Raw genomic sequence first — 21,180 nt, forward strand, 5'->3', positions numbered from 1 at the left:
AGGTGAAACGCCTGCACTGAAAACCATAAAATGTTGTTGAAGGAATTTGAAGAAGACACAAGGAAATAGAAAGATATTCTGTGCTCTTGGATTGGAAGAATTAGCATAGTTAAAATGTCCATACATTTTAGCAATCTAGAGATTCAATGCAATCCCTATCAAAGTTCCAATAACATTTTTCACAGAAATAGAAAAAAGAATCCTAAAATTTATATGGAACAACAAAAGACTCTGAATAGCAAAAGGAATCCCGAGAAAAAAGAACAAAGCTGGAGGTATCACACTTCCTGACTTCAAAATATACTACAAAGCTATAGTAATCAAATCAGCGTGGTACTGGCACAAAAACAGACACACAGGTCAATGGAATAGAATTGAAAGCCAAGAAATAAACCCATACATCTATGGACAGCTAATTTTTAACAAAGCAGCCAAGAACATTCAATGGAGAAAGGAAAGTCTCTTCAATAATGGCATTGGGAAAACTGGACAGCCACATGCAAAAGAATGAAAGCAGACCATTATCTTACACTGTACACAAAAACCAACTCAAAATGGATTAAAGACTTTAATGTAAGACCTGAAACCATGAAACTTCTAGTAGAAAACATAGGCAGTACTCTCTTCGACATCGGTCTTAGTAGCATATTTTCAAGTATCATGTCTGACCGGGCAGGAGAAACAATAGAAAAAATAAGCAAATAGGACTACATCAAACTAAAAGTCTTCTGCACAGCAAAGGAAACCATCGACAAAACGAAAACACAGCCTAACAATTGGGAGAAGATACTTGCAAACCGTATATCTGATAAGGGATAAATATCCAAAATATACAAAGAACTCATACATCTCAACAACAAAAAAACTAACAACCCGTTAAAAAATGGGCTAGAGATCTGAATAGACATTTCTCCAAAGAAGATATACAGATGGCAAACAGGCACGTGAAAACATGTTTAACATCACTAACTATCAGGGAAATGCAAATCAAAACTACAATAAGATATCACCTCACTCCTGTCAAAATAGCTATAATTAGCAAGACAGGCAATAAGTGTTGGAGAGGATGTGGAGAGAAGGGAACCCTCATACACTGCTGGTGGGAATGCAAACTGATGTAGCCACTATGGAAAACAGTATGGAGATTCCTCAAAAAATTAAGAATAGAGCTACCATATGATCCAGCTATTCCACTGCTGGGTATTTATCCAAACATCATGAAAACATAAATGCATAAAGATACATGCACCCCTATGTTCATTGCAGCATTACTCACTATAGCCAAGACTTGGAAGCAACCTAGGTGCCCATCAAAGGATGAATGGATAAAGAAGACGTGGTATATACACACAATGGAATACTACTCAGCAATTAAAAAAGATGAAATCCGGCCATTTGTGACAACATGGATGGAACTTGAAGGGTATTATGCTAAGTGAAATAAGTCAGAGGGAGAAAGTCAAATACTGTATGATCTCACTCATAAATAGAAGATAAAAACAACAACAAACACACAGAGTCAGAGATTGAATTGGTGGTCACCTGAGGGGAAGGGGGGAGGGAGGAGGGTGAAAGGGGTGATCAGGCACATGTATGTGGTGATGGATTGTAATTATTCTTTGGGTGGTGAACACGATGTAATCTACACAGAAATCAAAATATAATGATATACACTCAAAATTTATGTAATGTTATAAACCAAAGTACTGCAATTGAAAAAAACAAAAAATAAAACAAAAATTAAAAAAAAAATTAAATAATAAACTGCATTGTAAATTGATTTTCCTGGTGTAATAGCAAGCCAAATGATTACATTTAGGATAAAAGTATTAGAATTTCCTTAAATACTCCTTTACTAACAAAGGAAAACTATAAATTTTACTTCCTGTTTGCCCAAAGATCTATTTCCCTCCAGTAACTTACCTTCCGGTCAGCCTTGGTTGGTTGTAACAGTAGTTCGCCTGCTCTTAGAACAGCTTACTCAAGAAGGGAGGGGCTACGATTAGTTTGGGAGTCATCCACAGTATGGCAGATGGAAGAGTCCCTGAACAGCATCCCAGTGGGGCCTTGCCTGCAGGGCACAATTTTCAGAGGGAGCTCTCTGTGGTGAATTGACCAGCCTTTATGATTCCTTTTGAAACCTTGAACTCCAGAAGGAATAATGTAATCTTGGCTTCCAGTAAAAGAGGAGAAGTGCTGATTTTACAAACAAAACCAAGAAGTCTTGCAGTGGTCCTTGGTTATACTAAATCCAACAGTCCTTAAAAGAGGCCAACTTGATAATGGGACACTATGGGCTGCTTCTATACCCAAAACGGGAACACAAAAATACATGATTTTCCTAGGGCTTCTAGACACGTTGCAAGCCAGATAGTCTTAACCAGAACCCAGAGATTTCTTTTATAGAACCAGGTCACCATTGGAATATGCAGTCTAATAAAGTAGAAGCCACTTGGTCTTTGATCACTGGAGTCTTGTAAGATTATCTTTGTTTCCTTGCTTTTTCATTTGCTCCCAACTTTGAGCTTTCCTATAAAGATTATCCCTATTTTACGTATTGTGTTCATCTTACAGATGTTTGAATCTTCGAATTTTCTACAATGATCTTAGGCATCTGCTCCTTAGGATGGATGTTTCTTCTCTAAGACTCCTTTCTCACCTTTAATATGCTGTAATTCTGGTTTGTTCTCTACTCATTTTTCACCAGTGCCATTGCAACCTTCTCCTCTCCTCGTTCTCCTCCTCCAGCATGGTTTTCCTCTTTAAAGGCTAGATCTTAGCCTGCCATTTTCTCTGACTTTTCTTTCTCTGTACCATCCCCCTCAGGACCTTAGGGTAAATTTTAGCCATCTTTTTTTTTTTTTAATTCTATGGACTCTGTGCATTGCCTCATTTTCTAAATCCATCTCTCTCAGAAAGATTTACCCCATTCTTTCTCTCTCACATTCTATTCTAGCGGCCTAATTTGACTGCAGTCGCCTCCCTTCTCCCCTTACCTAAGTTTTCTTCTGCCCATTCGGTCACCAATCACCAATTAATCTGGTCATTCAGCAATTTTAGGCGCTTTATGGTGAAGGCTAGGCTTGATCAGGGACAGATCTGTGTCATACGTGGCTTCTACACTAAGCATGCTGCATCCTCAGGGCAACTCCAGCCAAGCGGTGAGGGGAAGGAGCTCTCATCTGCCCTGTCCCTAACACCTGTATGGACACAGCCAGGCACTCTCCGCACGTGGACTCACGCAGGCACACGACACACCTGCTGCTGATAGACATTTGCAGATCGTCCGCGGTTAGGGGCCAGGGGCATGAGGAACAGTGACACTATCTGAATGAGAAATAAATGACCTATCCCCTCTACCCCACGTCCAAAGTCTCTCACCTCTTACCCGCGTCTCTTTCCCGCTAGCTAAGCATTGACTGTCCTTACATCATTAAAAAAAAAAAGAGTAATTCCTATGAATTCAGGCAGCTCTCCTTGTACACTCTAACAGCAAACATTCCGGAAGCACTAACCACATGACCGGCACAATGCAGCAGCCACAGTGTACCCCCTTATTATCACCGTCCTGGGTTAAGCACTTCTATTATCTCTAGTTTCAAAATGCGATTACTGAAGTTTAGAGGAATTTAAGTCATTTGCTCAAAGCTACACAGCTGCTCATCATTAGAATTGGAACCTGAGTCCAGAACTGTGCTGCCAACACTTGGGCTCTTAACCCTTGAACTCCACTGCCCGTGAGCATCACAGCATAAATATTGTTACCATTAATTTATACTTCAGAGAGAGCTACCGTACCAGGCCACTTCCAGTCCTGGATTAAACACAAGTTTCCATAAGGAGAAGGCGGAAGAGGTCCCGAGGACAGTAGACAGCTGGTGATGGGTTATATAAACCATAACCATAGGTTATGAAATGGGCTATAAGATGGGTATGGGTATGTTAGCATAGTTTACTGTTAGGCTAGTGTAATATGACTCTTTTGTTTGCTATTACCAAAATAAGCCACGTTCACTATTGATTAGGAAATGCCAACATTCACGTAGAGTTATAAACGTTTGGTGTGTATCCTCTCAGACTTTCTGTTCTGAATATATATATTTTTATAAGAGTGGAATAACAGAGTTTTATAATCTCCCCTCCATTTCCTCTATTATGAAATCTGTCTGTGTCAAAAATATTCATAGTATTCTGATTTTGGATGAATCATCATTTATTTAATCATACCCTATTTTTGGACAACTGTTTTCATTTTTTTTCTGTTAAAATAATATTGTGATAAACATCCCCATAGCTAAATCTTTTCACATATCTGTGAGTGTTGGCTTCAGATCTCTTCAGTATTAAAATTATAAAGTGTTTTTGGTTTTTTTGCTTGCTACTTTTAAATTATATAATTGTGTGGTAGAATTTTTTAAATGCAATTAGCACAAAGTGGTTTTGTAGCATGAAAGCACTCTTTGGAAGAAATTCTTGCCCTTTGCCTATTTTACTGCCATCCCAAGACAGCGAGGAGAAAGGATGCGGAAAGGAGAATCAGTGCTCTGTGTGGCCGATGACGCACTCCATCACTTTCTCAGTTTTGCGTAGCATTAGTGCTGCATACGGAAACCTCTGTAGGCATTCTGATTATAAAACACACCGGTTCATTAAAGTTGATGTCTGTATGCTTGTGTGACTCTATTTGAAAATGTCTTAAATATTTTTAGATCTAAACTTCTCTATCTTCCACTTATTCCTTTACTTTATTTTTAACCCTATCTTTTTCCTTTTTATCCCATAAATGTTTTTAGCTAATATTCTGTCCCTTCCTACTTAGTTCACTCTAGGCTTTCCATTTATATTACTAGTATTTTTCAGTTTTTAATTATGCAAATTTATTTATTTGTACAAATTCATCAGAAAATAAAGTACTTTCTAAAGTATTCAAAAGTTTCTAAATCTATCAGGATTGCTCCTATGAGATAGACAAAGTATTATCTTCATTTTGCCAGTTGAGAAGATTTAACCAGGATAAAAAAAAATAGGGGCTGGCCCAGGGGCATAGTGGTTAAGTTTGCATACTCCACTCCAGTAGCCTGGGGTTCGCTGGTTCAAATCCCCAGTGTGGACCTACACACTGCTCATCAAGCCATGCTGTGGTGGCATCCCACATACAAAATAGAGGAAGTTTGGCACAGATGTTAGCTCAGTGACAATCTTCCTCAAGCAAAAAGAGGAAGATTGACAGCAGATGTTAGCTCAGGGCCAATCTTCCTCACCAAAAAAAAAGAAGAAGAAGAAGAAGAAAAGAAAGAATTTAACTCTGCCTATCTTATCCATCCATAATTTGTAATATTTTTAAGCCCCTATAAATTACAATTATCTTCATGTTATATTGCATTGGTTCAAAGTTCAGAATAAAAAACCACAGTGGAGGTTTAGAAGCATTTTTTGGGTTTTTTGGCATTCTGAATTAAATTCTTGATCCTATTAGAATATAATTTATTTCCAAATTTTAAATCTCTGATATCTCCTTAGCTTGATTTAATCCAGCCCTACCACTTTCCTCCATTCACATACACACAGCTGAATAATTTTCTGGTTTTAATATAACTACATCTGGACTGAATTGCAACTTTTTAGCTGTATATCCACACCTGTTCTAGCATCTGATTTATAAAAATCTCCCAATGTCATTTCAGTCCCTTCTGGCATTATGCAGAAAATGTTAATGTACTTCGAGAATACTTGTTTCAAAATAGATTTCAATCAAACCTCTGAAATATAAACCCTAAAATGAAATGAATTTTCCAAGTGGCTGTATTCACCATCTGAGCTTTGTAAAATGTTTGCTAAAGTTAAAAATATGCTAATTTGCAATGGATATAGTTGAATACTCGTTAAAGAACTTTCTTCTATTATTGGTATATATTACATCTGCAAAAGTTTCCTCTGTTAATGCTCGTTTTAAAAATGTAAGTGAGATATTACCTTTGTAAAGGGCTAAGCTCATCAAACTGTGATACAATAATATATACACACAAATGGTCCCTAAGTGTAGCTACTGATGATGCTCATTCGCATCAGTTACATCTGATCAGAAACCTCGCGATCTCAGCCACGTAATTAACTAACTAACCACCTAACTCAACAAAATCATTTAGAATGGTGAGAAAATAAGACAGATTTCAGTTTAAAGGAGTTAGTGATTTGTTATCTAAAACATGATTTATCATTCATGAAGGCAAAATGAGGCACTTGTTTATAATTTCTCTAAGGACAAGGGAATATATTTTATTGATATTTACACGCTGAATCCAGCTAGCATGGATGATACCTATAACAGAATGGATGCTCAACAAGTGTCTATTGAAATAACATAACATACTTATAAGAAAGTTGCATTTTAATGCCACAATACCTATTAGGTATTATCAGTGAAAACTGTACAACTCTTTCTGTTTCATGCATTTTAATCTCTGGTACATAATTTTAAACATTTATTTGCTGGCATTCTTTTTTCTAATGTCTACAAAATTTCATTCATTCTTTCAACAATTACTTTCTGAGCACCTTCCATGTCTCAGACACTGAATATTACAGATAAGGTTCTTGCTCTCATGGAAGTTACATTCTAGTTAGTTCACATTGTGAAGATTAAATGAGCGTAATGCATTTAGAATATAGTGCCTGGCAACTATCAACATTTATTAGCTAAGATGATGATGATGATGAAAGACACCCATATATAAACACTATTCAAGCCATGAGACTAGCTGAGATCAGCTAGGGAGAAAATGCAGGTAGAGAAAGGGTTCAGGACTGACCCCTGGTGCTTCCTAACATTTAGTGAACCTAAGACTGAGAACCACAACAGAGACTGAGAAGCAATAGCCAACAAGGTAGGAGGAGACAGAGAGTACGGTGTAATGGAAACTAGACGAGCGTTTCAAAGAGGAAGTAAACAGTTGTGTCAAATGCTGCTGAAAGTATGAATTAGAGAAGTAAATTTTGGAATTGCCAATATAGAAGGTCATTTGTAACCTTGAAAAGAGCTATTTCTGTGGAGGAGTGAAGAAGAAACCTAGATTAGAGTGAATAGAAGAGGTGGGGGTGGAGGGCCAAGTCATAGAAAGGGAAATGTGGATGACTCAGAAGCATTAAATGAGATGACAGCATCAATAGTAAGCAGAGAACTGCAAATTAATCCAAGAACAAGACACTACTTTGTACCCTATGGACTAGCAAAAATTTTTAAACAGCTCTTTCTAGTAAGTATTAGGAAAGCAGGAACCTTCGTTCAGTGAGGTGGGAGTGTAAGCTGGTGCCTCCCTTCTGGGAACCATTTGGCATTATTTAAGTACGTGTAGGCCTTTGACCTCATGAGCTTGCTCTGGGGCCATCCTGCAGAAAACTCCCCTCTTGGTGTTCAAGATGAGGGGTAAGAGGCTTTTATTGCAGGATTATTTGTGGTGACACAAAGTTGCATGCAGCCTAGGTCCCATCGCTATAGGACTAGATCAGCAGAATGTGGTTTGTGCACACGATTAAGTATTACCTAGCAGTCAGAAAGGAATGAATCATACTTATTATAGCTACAGGGATAGGTCTCAAAAACAGAATCTGTAGTGAAAAAGTAAGAATTAAAATGAGATTTACAGCTTAACATTTATGTAGTTTTTTAAACACCTACAAGAATTACTACTTTTTCACATGTAAGAACCAGTAGAAGGCACACATTAAATTCAAGCGCATGGGTGCCCTCTAGAATGGATCATTCCCAAATGCAGTACCTTAAAACTAAAACTAAATCAACAGCCCTGCTTGTTACCATATCCGCCTCCAGCGACAGTTGGATCTCGCCGCTCTCTCTTCACAGAATCGAATGCGTCGTCTTTAATGACTGTTTTAACCACATCTCCCACCCCCGCCAAGTTCTCTGCTCCTTGTTTCCTTTTGTGCCGTGGACACACACAACTGGGTTGATTAGACTCCTCAGTGCAGAACATGGACCCCTCTCTAAAGAATATATCTATAAAATACGTCAGACACAGAAAAATACAGAGAAAATATAACAAATGTGTGTGAAAACCATCACCCACATTTAACAAGTTTTAACACTTTGCCATCGTTACTCTGTAGATTGTTATTGAGATACACACGGTTAAATCTTCCCTTTTTACTCTTCCCCATACCCGCTGGTGTGATAACCAGGCCCAACTGCAAGAACGTTGTCCTTGAGGTGGGAAGTGATGAGATTCAGCAGAAGCTGGGGTGCCTTACGACCACCACCCATGATCACAGCTCGCTGTTCATGGTGCTCATGGTGGGCCTGGCACCGTTCTCCTCTTTACATGCGTCAAGTCACTTAATCCTGAGAACAACCCTCTGCTGGAGTAGCCGTTTTATATGTAAGGAAACTGAAGCGCCTGAAGCTGCACAGCTGGCAGAAGCCGAGCCGGCTCTGAAACCAGGCAGTCCGGCCGGAGAGCACCCCCGAGCTGGCTGGTCTGGGCAGTGTACTAAAAGAGTGGCCAGCTTTTGTCTTCCTATTCTTCAATTATCTCCACCACTTAAAAATACATACAGCTCAACTTCTCATGAAAAAAAAATGCCTGTGCACCGGGACCTCTGGGGGCCGAATCTCCTGCTTGTTCTTCCATTCCGCTACTTGAACCTGGAATCGTTTTCCTCCACAGGGCACTTTGAACCAGATTTTTAATGTTTTTGGTGTTATTTATCCAGAAAGTTATAGGCTGTAAGTATCTTTCCGCTACGAAGATTTTATTTATTGTTTTCTCAAACATTATGCTAACTTAATATACCCTCCAAGTGACTGTAAAGTTTTATATCCTTCTATAAAATAGTTAACTATGAATACCTTTTGTATATGTAGTTTCTAGAAACCTTTTGGAATAACAGGATTCTCCTAAATGACTAATTGACCCGAAATCTAATGTCTGTGTAATGCCCCCAGCAAGCAGCTGGCTTCGCGTGAAAGAGGCTAAGAGCTCTTTTGTGTCTTGTTCATTTAAAGTCATTTGCTTCTTATTTAATATCTGCAAAGAACGCAGTCGCGTCGTGGTGGAATTTGCTGCTGTCATTTTGGATTGTTTGCGGGGTTCCGCCTTACGTCTGCGTGCTGTGTAAAGCCAGTGCTTCTTTGCTTTTTGTAGGCATGCAGGGCTTTGCCTTATAAGCCCATGTTATGTGGAATGACCGAAAATTGAAGTTGAATGTTTTCACGATAGAGAAGGACTGCACGGAACAATACACTTGTTTAAGAACTCCTTGCCGCAGGAACTGAAGGAGCTGTCTTGGGCAGGTGGTTCTTCTCTGCTGCTCCTCCCGACTGTGCCCCTTTACTTATTAAGGACAGGAACTGGGCCCTCTGCTTCCAAAGCAAAAGGACCCTACTGGTCTGTCTACCGGAGCAGCAAGAAACCAGGAGGCTGCTTGTGCCTTGCTCAGAACAGTAAAGATACATCCTATGTGTTTTAAATAATTCTTAGCCCTTCTTTATTAGAGAAAATATAACCAAAAGTAAAAAGAAAAAACAGCCATGACACTATATTAATTGACTCCTAATTATACTCTGGTGGGCTGTTTACATTATGGATTATTCATAATGAATCATTTTTTCTCAGTTCTATGTGGTGTCTTCTCTGCTTATATAAAATGATTTCTTTGTAGACATTACTTATATTTTCTGTTTCTATTTACTTCTCATGACAGCCGACAGAGATTTCTGTGTTGTATTTATTTATTTATTTATTGGGGAAGATTAGCCCTGAGCTAACATCTGCTGCCAATCCTCCTCTTTTTGCTGAGGAAGACTAGCCCTGAGCTGACATCCGTGCCCATCTTCCTTTACTTTATATGTGGGACGCCTGCCACAGCATGGCTTGCCAAGCAGTGCCGTGTCTGCACCCGGGATCCAAACCAGCAAACTCCGGGCTGCCGAAGTGGAACGTGCGAACTTAACCGCTGCGCCACCGGGCTGGCCCCCACCCCCGATTTCTGTGTTTTAAAGTATAAAATTTAATTGCTTTTCCTGTTTTTACTCGGAGATGCTGTAAATACGTAGCAAATAATCTGAAGAAAGTGTCTTCTCTACCCATCGAGTACCGTGAATTAAAGACTGAGCTATCTGTGGTTATCCTGAAATAGGGAGGAAGGCAGACTCCATGGGCATGTAGAGAGAAGAATGCTAGAGAGTATCATAGCTTTTCCTTTCTGGAGTTGGGTCATGATTATGTAGTTTATTTTCCTTTAAACCTAGTAAAGGAACTTTGATGCACAAGTGTATTCAAATATGAGCCTAAGAATACTTTTCAATACCATAAAAATGGGTTTTGAATTAGCTGCCATTTTTACTGTCTACTATTCTACTAATTATCAGGTAACTGAGAATTAATTGGATAAAATTCACATACCAAGTACCAATTCTTTGGAGTTTATTTTTAAGGTAATCAGTTCTTCCTCTTAACAATATCTACATTTAGAAGTAATAGCATAAAGTTTATTACATGGCTGAGACCCATGCTTCATCTAGTTTGACATTATATCCTGACAAAAGCACTGAGGGACATTTAACAGGAAGGCATAATTGTTTTCTTTCATGTCAGTTTCATAAAGTCAGTCACAATGATAACATATTTGTCTTAATATCTTTCATTAATTAAAATATATTGGGGCCGGCCCTGTGACGGAGTGCTTAAGTTTGTGCGCTCCGCTGCAGCAGCCCAAGGTTTCACTGGTTCGGATGCTGGACGCAGACATGGCACGACTCATCAGGCCACGTTGAGGTGGCGTCCCACTTGCCACAACTAGAAGGACCTACAACTAAGATATACAACTATGTACCTGGGGGATTTGGGGAGATAAAGCAGGAAAAAAAAAAAGTTTAAAATATATTAATTTTTAAACTTTCAAAAATTACAATCTAAACCACCTCTTGGAGTTGCACTACTAATTTATTACATATTTTATGTAGTAGAAATAATACTTTTCATTTGCCTTAGGTATACCTCTTTAAAGATTCTGGATATGCTAAGCAGATCTATGGGCACACTGACCACACTTTCACGGATAAATGTCACAGCCCCTTGTAGCTTTGCTACTCTGAGCGTCCATGTAAGACACTTAGAGAGACAGGACTTCAGGAGCAGGCAGCCTGACTTTGAATCACGGACTTACTTCTAACTAGCTGTGCGACCTTTGAAGGTAGTTGATTCCTCTGATCCTTAGATTCTTCACTGGTAAAAATAAAATGCGTATGTGTTTTTTGTAGTAGTTGTGACTGTGATGAAATGCTATGGGAGGAGGCACTCTGCACGGTGCCTGGATGTGGTGCACTGTCATCAAACATCTGCTTCCTGACCCCTGTGCTCTTCAGGGGCTGGGGGAGGTGTTGTAGCTGTGCCTGTGTGAACAGAACCCCTCCGCAAGCCCACGTGCACTTAACAGAGCCACACATTATGCCGCTTTCACAAGAGAGTGCCTTGCTTCAAAAGGTTATGCTCAAAAACTAATTCTCTATGCGGATGTTACTTTATCTTTTCTCTCATTTAATAATATCACTTGATAAACTGAAAAGATGTACCCCACAAATATTATCTATCAAGTAAGTCAGTCCACGTTGAATCTTATTTTGAGGGGCTGTCCTCTCAGCCCCTCAGCCAAGTGTAAAATCTTCAGTCAGTCTGACCTACGGCTCATGCATTTGCTCGTTCTGATACCAGGCAAGAGAATCAGACAGGATCTCATTTTTGCCTCATCTGAAAAAAGGGGCTAATAGCACCCACATGGCAATTTGAGGAATAAAGTTAAATAATGTATGTGAAGGCACTGGGTGAACATAAAGTTTTGTACAAATATCTGGTAAATTCTAATTAAAACATTTGTGTAGAGTGAATTTATTTTCTGATTTAAGGAACTGGCTCTTCTTCGTAAAACAAAGTTAAGAAGGCAGATTGAAGATATATAGAGAAATTTTATGTATTTTTAATGGATGATTAAAGATTTTAAACTTTACTGTTAAAAATATATTAAAACACCTGAGCAGATGTAACATAGAAATATTATAATTTCAGTGTTTTAAGTTGTTTTCTCCATAGAAACCAGTTGGTCCATCTGTGTAAGTTTGATTTCCACTGTATTTCCAAAAAGAGTGCCACCAAGGGCTGTCCTTGGGGCTGGGTTCAGATCACGGTTCCCACACACAAGCTGGCAGCGGGACGCACACCGTCTAGGCCACTTGTTCTTCTGCTTCAGTTTCAGTTCTGTACCTACACACACGTCAGAAATGTCTGCTTGAACAATCTTCCGCAAACACTGCTTGAATTCCCCAGTTCGGGACTCTATGAAGCCGATTTCCTACTTGTATTTTGTTAGCTTTGAAAGTTATTAAAATGCCTATTAGGAGCTACCCAGAGTTAACAAGTTCTTTCCTGGGAGCCTTGTACGTGGTTTGTCTATTTCAGTTCCACCAGAGGCCTCAGCCATGCTTCTCAGCTCCAGGTGGCCAGAGCTAACGCAGGCAGTCAGGTCCTTCAGAAGGGAGCCGCATCAGAAATTCTTACGTGTCAGCTACATAAATTTCCTTGGAAAACATTAGCAAAATTTAATCTATTAGCTGTTTAAAAATTAGCATGATGTTGGGGGCAGAAAGAGGCTAATAAATTAGGTCCATCAAAACCCATTAATTCCATGGGGTTTCAAAGTAGGGACGTGCTGCATATGGTCATCCAGGCAATGTGGAATAAACGGCGACTCTAAAAGAATGTCGTTTACCCTATGAAAATATCTGGACACTTAAAATGTTTAATCAGATGAATGCATTGTGTCATTTCAGATTTACAGTGTCAAGTAGAGGCACTCGGGCTAAAGCTTCAGAAGGCAGCGACCGAGATGGACAGCTGCAAAGAAAAGCTCATGTAAGACAATGAACATTAACCAACCTGTAAGAATTTGGAAAGACCCCTGTGTTCCCTGCGGCTCTCGGGCAGCGATTCAGAGGTGCGGGTGAGGTCTCTGCTGCTTTTCTCGGCTGCTTTTCTGGACTAGATTGTATGTTGAAGGACCTGTGAATATTTTTAAATATATGAAATGTTTCTTTCCCTCAGTAAGAAACTTACCTGTCCGTGTATTAAAGCTTTTCCTGGTTGTTCAAATGTGTAACTTAATGTGAAATATTCTCTGAACTTCTTCTTTTATTGTTTTCTCTTTACTATCTGTCCAGAAGAAACAACTTTGAAGTCGTTTCTTAAAATTACAGTTTTAGGTTCAAAAAGATAGTTGAGTATCTTCGAAATGCCGGAGTACTTATGCTTTATATAAGTGAGAAAGAAAATATTGGAAAAAAATGATAAAGTGCCCTTGTAAAATATCCAGAGGATTATTTCTTTTAAAAATAATTTATTTCAGAGATTTAAAAAATTACTTTACAGGATATAGTACATCCATAATTATTGCACTAAAATAGAATTTACATAATCTTCGAAAAGTGAGTAAATTCTTTTATTCTACGGTATACAGTCTGGTAGCTCTGGTTTTCAGTTGCTATATTTTAGAAGGCTGAACCTCATTAGAAATATAAATATTTAGAATGCCTACCAACCAAATTTTGTGTTGACCATGGACGTACTCCTAAGAACGTGTTTAATAAAATTGTCAACAACATAAGGAAGAACAAGTTCCGAAAATGCCCTATCAAATTACTGTATACTTGGATTACTTGTAGCAAAATAATTTGTTTTCGAGGGGCCGGCCCCGTGGCTGAGTAGTTAAGTTCACACACTCTGCTTCGGTGGCCCAGAGTTTCCCCAGTTCAGATCCTGGGTGCGGACATGGCACTGCTCATCAAGCCATGTTGAGGTGGCGTCCCACATGCCACAACTAGAAGGACCCACAACTAAAAATATGTAACTATGTACTGGTTGGCTTTGGGGAGGAAAAATAAGATGTTTAAAACAAATTGTTTTGGAAATACAAGAAAAGTGAAATATTGGTGCTATATAACACTGTGGTTAATAGCACAGTAAATACAATAGTTCATCTGTCAGTGTATGACAGCTGGGGTTGAGGGAATGAGTGAGGGGGACCTTGAATGACTCACTGGGCGCAGGAAGTGACTTTCTGGGTGAGAAGAAATATGACAAAGAGAAACAAGATGGCAACAACCAGAGAGAACTCACCGTTCCCCACCCTCTAATGACATCAAGGAGGGCTTCGGCCGTGCAGATGTCTCATGTGGAAAGCAGCCTAATCAACCACAGCTCCCTGGCAACTTCAGCCTCTTGGAGCTCAGGAAGTGAGGAGGGCAGTCCAAGACTGGGAGGTAGCTGACCCCCGACTCAGCTAAAAGGGAATGTGTGGACGTGCCAAGACTCAGCGTGTGGAGTGGAGCCCTGGCAGGTTAGGAGAGAAGCTACATACAGAAATATGCACACTGAGGAAAAGGAATAACACGCAGTGGCTGTGACATGAATTGAGTTTTAGTGAATAAGTTTGCACAGAATCCTCTGTATATACAAGGAGGCTGCCTTTGTGATGCTTTTGGTAATTATATTTTTAACATAATTTATAAGTGCTGAGAAATGATGAGAGTCAGAGTAGACTGGAGTTGGAGGGAGAATATACCACCTCACTCAAGCCCATCAAGTGGATCACCTGGAGGGAATCGCTATACACTTGCACAGATGCTGACGCTGCTGTTTCAGTGTATAGAACTGGTGCTTCCTGCCTGTATAAGCACTTCTGAAAGGTGGAAAATGGGCAGAGTATTCACTTTTAGAAAATTTGAGCTATGGCGGGTAGAACCACTTACATGGCCCCAACTGCTGGCGACGTTTCTCGGTGCTGCCTGTACCGAGCTCTCCCACCTCTGCTGCGTCAGCCCGCCCTCACTGCTGGGACCAAGTTGAGTAGGGTGGCTTTAGGGTCAGAGCTCAGGAGGTGCCCAGTAGTATGCAAGTGCTATTTCATTTGTAGGTTAAAACCAGATTTGTTACTTGGCCATTGTTTCATTATAAATTAAGTTTGAAGTCAAAATAATTCACTAAAATATTTTGACATAAATTTGTTAATAAATTGTAGATTTACTATATATACCCAAACCTTTTTGAACTTCCAGATATTGGAAGGTGCTATGAAATCAGGTTTCTTTAAATTTTTAATCCTCCCCCTTTGTGGAGGTTGGAGGATAGAGAATTTCACCTATCCAACTTGAGATAATTCTTTTGTTTAAAGATTTGTAAATGCTTGGATATAAATTTTGTGGATTTTTACTTAAGGGGGGTAGGCAGTTTTTAAATAGATAAACCTGAGGTTCCTGTTTCCCTAAGGTTGGTGGGAAAATATTTTCCACAGTTTATAGGAACTTGCTATGTATTTGGAAACAGAGATTTTATCCTTTAGGATGCATTGAGCTCCGAGAAACAGAGGTAGAGTGGTTTCAGGCTTCGCGGATCCGGGGCTCACAGTGTCACAGGGCATCTTGAGTTCCTTCTGTCTCGCCCTGCTGCCCTCAGCTCGACTTCACCCCAGGCTGAGTCCCTTGTAATCAGGGGTGGCTGCAGCTCCAGGTACCACAGCCAAAGGGAACCATCCCGGAGGCAGGAAGGGCCTGTTTTTCTGGTGTCTCCTTAGACGTGAGAAAAAAACTTCCCAGAAGCCACCAGACAGCCCTCTCCTTACAGCTCTTTGGCTAGAGCTCTTTACACACCCCCTCCCAGATGAACCAGTGGCAAGGGGAACGGGACTGCAACAGTCAGCGCAGACCCAGCAGGATTTGTCCCGAGAACAGGTGGCAACAGCGACCTCACGGCCGGAAAGGAAGCTGCAGTGCCTGTCTAGAAGGTAACCAGCACGCTTTCCTGGACAGGTAGAGTGGCAATGATGCTCTGAGAAGTTAACGATGAGATTTTCTACAAATTTTATTTGTGTATAATATCTAGATCAATTTAGAGAAGACCTTCCTGAAATAATAAAAAATATGGATGTTATAAAATGCAACTTTATTACTTTTAAATATATATATAGCTTAGAAATCTACTTTCATATATATTACATATATTTTTTATATATAATACATTCATATTTATATCAGGATAAACATAGATAAATAAGAATAACAAGAAAGACTGCTATAGATGGTGGGAAATTTTTAGGAATTCCCGAAAGAGAATGCACAGGAAAGATAATAGAAAGTGTGAACGTTACGCAGGAATAAATTAGAGGAAAATCACTTGTGTCGCGGGTGTGTGACAGGCAGGACCTCGCTTGGAGTCGGGTAACACAAAGAGCAGGGAGTGCGATCTGACAAGTGGTCAGAATGGTGGTTCTCAGACTCCAGTCTGCAGAAGGATCCTGGAGAGCTTACTGAAACGGTGCTACAGCCTGAGCTCCCCACAGACCCAACCCCAACATCACTTTCTGGGCTCCATTCCCACAGATCTTCTGCTTTTACATTTGGGTGTGCGGTGGCTCCAAGCAATGTGCATTTTTAGCGCCCTCCTCATGTGATTCTGGTGCAAGTGGTCCAGCGACGCCCACTCTGTGGAATCACATTGGGAACAAGGAAGGCGCTGGCCCCTCCCCAAGGCCCCTGGATCAACAGGCCCTTGCGTGAAGCCGCGGTGGCGAGGCATCCACACCCAGAATAGAGCAAGGAGTACGAGGACTGGAGCCAGGGAGCCTGGCAGCTGCTGAACTCCAGCAGAGGCAGGGGTCCCCACTCCCCAAGACAAACCTCCAGTGCCCCCACCATACCCCGCGCCTTCATCACAACCTTCCAAAACAACCTAGGGCAGAAAGAAACAGCAGAGCAGACAAGTAAACAAAGACTCTTCAGGCTGAGGAGGAACACCCAGCCGAAGATGACCAGGTGTGTGAGAAGAACCTCCTGTGGCCCCTTCCCCCAGAATGCCTCTGAACTCACACAGGAAGACTTGACAGCCAAGGAAACTGTCAAACAGCAAGCAGAAGAAGTGAGATCAATTTTAAAAGTTAAGGTATCCTCCAAAGTGTGTCCAGGATTGTAACTATAAAAGAAGAACAAGCTGTTGTGAAAAAGAAGCTGTTAGGAATTTGAGCGATTAAAAATATGATCAGAAAAATGGTTCCATTCATGTTAAAAATACATATGAATGTACACAGATCTATATGGATTTAAATGCATTGAATAAACAACTGGTAGGATTACAACAGCTCCCTCTGGAAGAGGGAGGGGTGTAGAGACTCATTTACTCTGTATACTTATTATTGCTTAAATAGCTTACAGTGTGAATGTCTTTATTGTCATGTATATAATAAAAAGAACAAAAATCACTTGAAATGATTTATAATTTGTGAATTACTAATGAATATGTCTAAAGTGGTTATATAAAATACATTTTGGAACTTAGGGACCTTTATAATCTACTTACAATTTAATTTTATTAGCGGTCCCCCCCCCGCCCCCTGCCATTTGACTAATACTTTGAGCCACAGTCAGCCTGTGACCATCATAAATCACTGCTGTGTAAGCTCTCGACCTCTCAGCAACATCCGACACGGCTGACCAATCTGTCTGGGGACAGGCTGCCTCCAGCCTTGCCTGCTGAGATATAACGTTCTCCTGATTTTCTTCTTATCTCCCTGGCCATTCATGAGAACTTTTGCCTGGCAAGCAGGTGGCTTGGTGGCATTCCAGTGTCAGAGCTTGATCCACTTTTCACATGACCCTAGATGGAACAGGATAATTTACTTCACTCATCCATGCAGTGCAGATGCTTATGGAGCGGCCTTGTGCCGTGGCTGGGGATGCAGGCACTAGATATTGGAGGAACCAGACTGACAGCTCCTAGAGCTGTTTAGATAATTTCAGGTGGTGTAAGTGCTGCGGAAATGTAAAGCAGGCTTTTGATAGAGCAGCATCCCTGAGCAGATGGCCTGAGTTAAGTTCTGAGTGACAAGGAGGAGGTGGCACTGCTAACACACTCACACCTGGAAGCAGGGAGACGAGGTCGAGGTCGTCAGTTCCTGGGAGTGAGTTTTACAGGTTAGAGAAGGAGGAAGAAGGCCAGTAGTGGTAGACAGAATAACGGCTCCCAAAGATTTTCACGTCCTAATCCGTGGGAGCTGTGAGTGTGTCACCTACATGGCAGAAAGGACTTTGCACATGTGATTAAATTAACGGCTTTGAGATGGGGAGATTATCTTGGATTATTCAAGCAGGCCTAATGTAATCGCAAAGGTCCCAGTAAGAGGAAAGCAGGAGGGTCGAAGTCACAAAAGTGGACGTGAGGATGGAAGCAGAGGTTGGGGTGGTATGACTTGAAGAGGGAAGAAGGGGCCGCAAGCCAAGGAGTGCAGAGGGTCTCTAGAAGCTGGAAAAGGCAAGAAAACAGATTCTTCCCTGGAGCTGCCAGAAGGAACACAGCCCTCATGGCATCTTGATTTTAGGACTTTTTACCTTAGAACCACAAGAGAATAGATTTGTGTTGTTTTAAACCACAATTTGTGGTAATTTATTACAGTAGCAATAAGAAATTAATACACTAGCGTGTCCAGAACCTACTGAGGATTTTGGATTTATGCAGAGGGCAATGAGAAACTATTGGAGGATTTTGGCAAGAGAGTGAACTGATTTGATTTGTTCTAAAAGGTCAGCCTGGCTGCTCCACAGAGGATGGACTGGAGTGGGAGTACAGCAGCAATCGGGGAGACGAGGTGGGAAGCTGTGCACTCACGCAAGTGAGAAGGGACTGGCTTGATGTAAGGCTATAGTGCGGCGATGGAGAGAAATGTATGTCGGGGGTAAATCAGACGGGAGGTACTAATGGAGTAGACGTGGCTGGGGAGGAAGGGGACTGGAAGGGAAAGGAAAGAAGAAAGGATGGGGTTTGGGCTTTTTAGGCATCAAGGTAGACAGTTGAGCGTCACTAGATGACAGTGACTAGGGGCCTAGACCTCAGCTCCAGACTGCTGGGCTTCAAATCCAGCTCTGCTGGGTAGGAGAGATGGCCCCTGGGCTTCTCTCTCTGGTCTCAGTTTCCTCAACTGTAACAAGGAATAAGGGCTGCTTTGAGGGTAGCATGAGACAGATAAGGTGTTACCTATTAGTGTCATTATTGCATTGGTGCCATTTATTGAAGCGGGAAAATCTGTAAAAAAAAATAGATATGGGGGTGAGGGAAATAAAAAACAATGCTTTTGATCTGTTAGATTTGAGATGTCTTTTCGACAGTAAAGTGGAAACATCACGTAGGTGGTTTGAGAATGGCTATTTCATATACAGCAGTGGAATGGTATGGACCCTTGCCTTTCAAATTAGGGGGGAAATCCAATTATTTCATCTTCTTTCCTTTGCTTTGATTGGCAGAAGCAGCAGGGGCCTTTCTGAAGGCTTATTCAAAGTGGTTGAAGAGAAAGGATTAACACTATTTTCTGAGAGTGAAAGAAGGAATGCAGTGTTTGAAGAGATGTAGGCATCCTTTCTGTTCCTTCCAAGTCCTCCATTCTAATGAAGGGAAGATAAGGTTGGGCAGGGAGGGTAGACCATAGAAAGAGCGGGGCAACTGGCATCGGGGTGGGAGCTGACCCTGCCGAAGGGAGTTCTCGGGATGGTAGGCTCCCTAAGGAGCAGGCTTTCTTTTAAAAAATTGCAGCCAAGATTAATTGTCCACATAGTTAGTAAAATAACCACTAAAAGGAGTTCTGCTGTCCCTGCCTCTTGATTTGGAAAAGTATGTGTGAGAGTCTGAACACAGAGTGAAAGTTGTGATGGGGCTGCTGAATCTCAAAGCATTTTTAAAAGTAATATTTTTGTTTGATTTCAAAGCAAATGTATAAAACTTAGAAAATACACGAATACACAAAAAAGAACATCATAGTTATATTTTGATATATCCTTATAGTCCGTTTTTCCAGTAATGTATATTTCTTAACATATTTTCACTTCGTGATAGATCCTGGACATTTTCTGATAGCATTACAAGATACATGTATAGATAATTATTACATGGCTATGTAATATCCCTATCTGTGGATGAACCATAACTTATTTATTAATCACTCGTTTTTTAGAATTTGCAAATTTTTCACTTTTATAAGTAAGTTACTTTGAAATTCATATAGATAAATTTTGCTACTTATACACAATTCTTTCCTTAGGATAATTTTTGCCAGAATCATACTTGCATAATTTTAAGGCCTTTAATGCATAAAACCTCATTGCCCTCCAATAAGATTATACTGATTTATAATCTCAACAGTGTTGGTAAACATCCATTTCTCCACTTTTTGGCTTATACTGGGTATTATAACTAAAAAAAAGAAAATTACTAGCTTAATGGATGAAAAATTGTCCCCTGAATATTTGACCCTTTCTAGTCTTTCCTCCACGACTCACCCAAGCAGAGCCTCTGCCCACTTTTCTAATGACATGTCAATCTTTGCCTTATTCCTTCTTTTTTAATGTTTTATTTAGAAATACTTTCAAACTTACAAAGATTTGTAAACATAATGATAGTACAAAGAGCATCCAAATAGTCTTTAGTCAGATTCACCTATTATTAACATTTTAACTCATTTGCTTTCTTCCTTACTCCTCTCTCTGCTTCTCTCTCTCTCTCCAGACACACACACACACACACACACACACACACACACACACACACACACATACACACCACGCATGCATGCACAGAGTTTTTTCCTGACTCATTTGAGGATAAGTTACATACAGCATGATGTTTATATACTCAGCCTGCCTTTCCCCAGGACAGTGATATGTACATAAGCACAGTAATCAGTGTCATAAATTTACATATGATACTTTAATCTACCATCTGTATTCCAGTTTTGTTAGTTGCCTTTATAGTGTTTTCTCCTCTGGCACACGATCCAGATGGGGTCAGCCTACTTGGCATGTCTCTTTAGCCTCTTTAAATCTAGAATATTTCTAGTCTGTCTTTGTCTTTTTGTGATATTGACATTTTTGTAGAATGCAGAACCTCTTATGCTTTTTTTAAATAAAATTTTTTCATTTTGTATTGTTCTGCTGTTCTCTCTTGATTGGGTTACATATACTCTGAGCCAGAAAACCACATAGGTGGGGATGTGCCCTTCTCAGAGTATCACACCTGGAGGCACATGATCATCTGCCCTCATTGGTGATGTTAATTTTGATCACCTGGTTAAGGTATTGCTCGG

The 21,180-nt window shown here is 40.4% G+C and overlaps 1 protein-coding gene across 6 annotated transcripts in view; it reads left to right on the top strand.

Annotated features, from left to right (window-relative positions):
• Positions 1 to 21,180, top strand: part of LEKR1 (leucine, glutamate and lysine rich 1) — a 182,517-nt gene that overhangs the window by 107,038 nt on the left and 54,299 nt on the right. For all 6 annotated transcript variants that reach the window (XM_070582168.1, XM_070582169.1, XM_070582172.1 and 3 more), the window contains one exon: positions 12,839 to 12,920. In XM_070582168.1, coding sequence (XP_070438269.1) covers positions 12,839 to 12,920 — 82 coding nt within the window. The remainder of the gene's footprint in view (positions 1 to 12,838; positions 12,921 to 21,180) is intronic.

The sequence above is a fragment of the Equus przewalskii genome, chromosome 18 (assembly GCF_037783145.1).
Source record: "Equus przewalskii isolate Varuska chromosome 18, EquPr2, whole genome shotgun sequence".
NCBI lineage: Eukaryota > Metazoa > Chordata > Mammalia > Perissodactyla > Equidae > Equus > Equus przewalskii.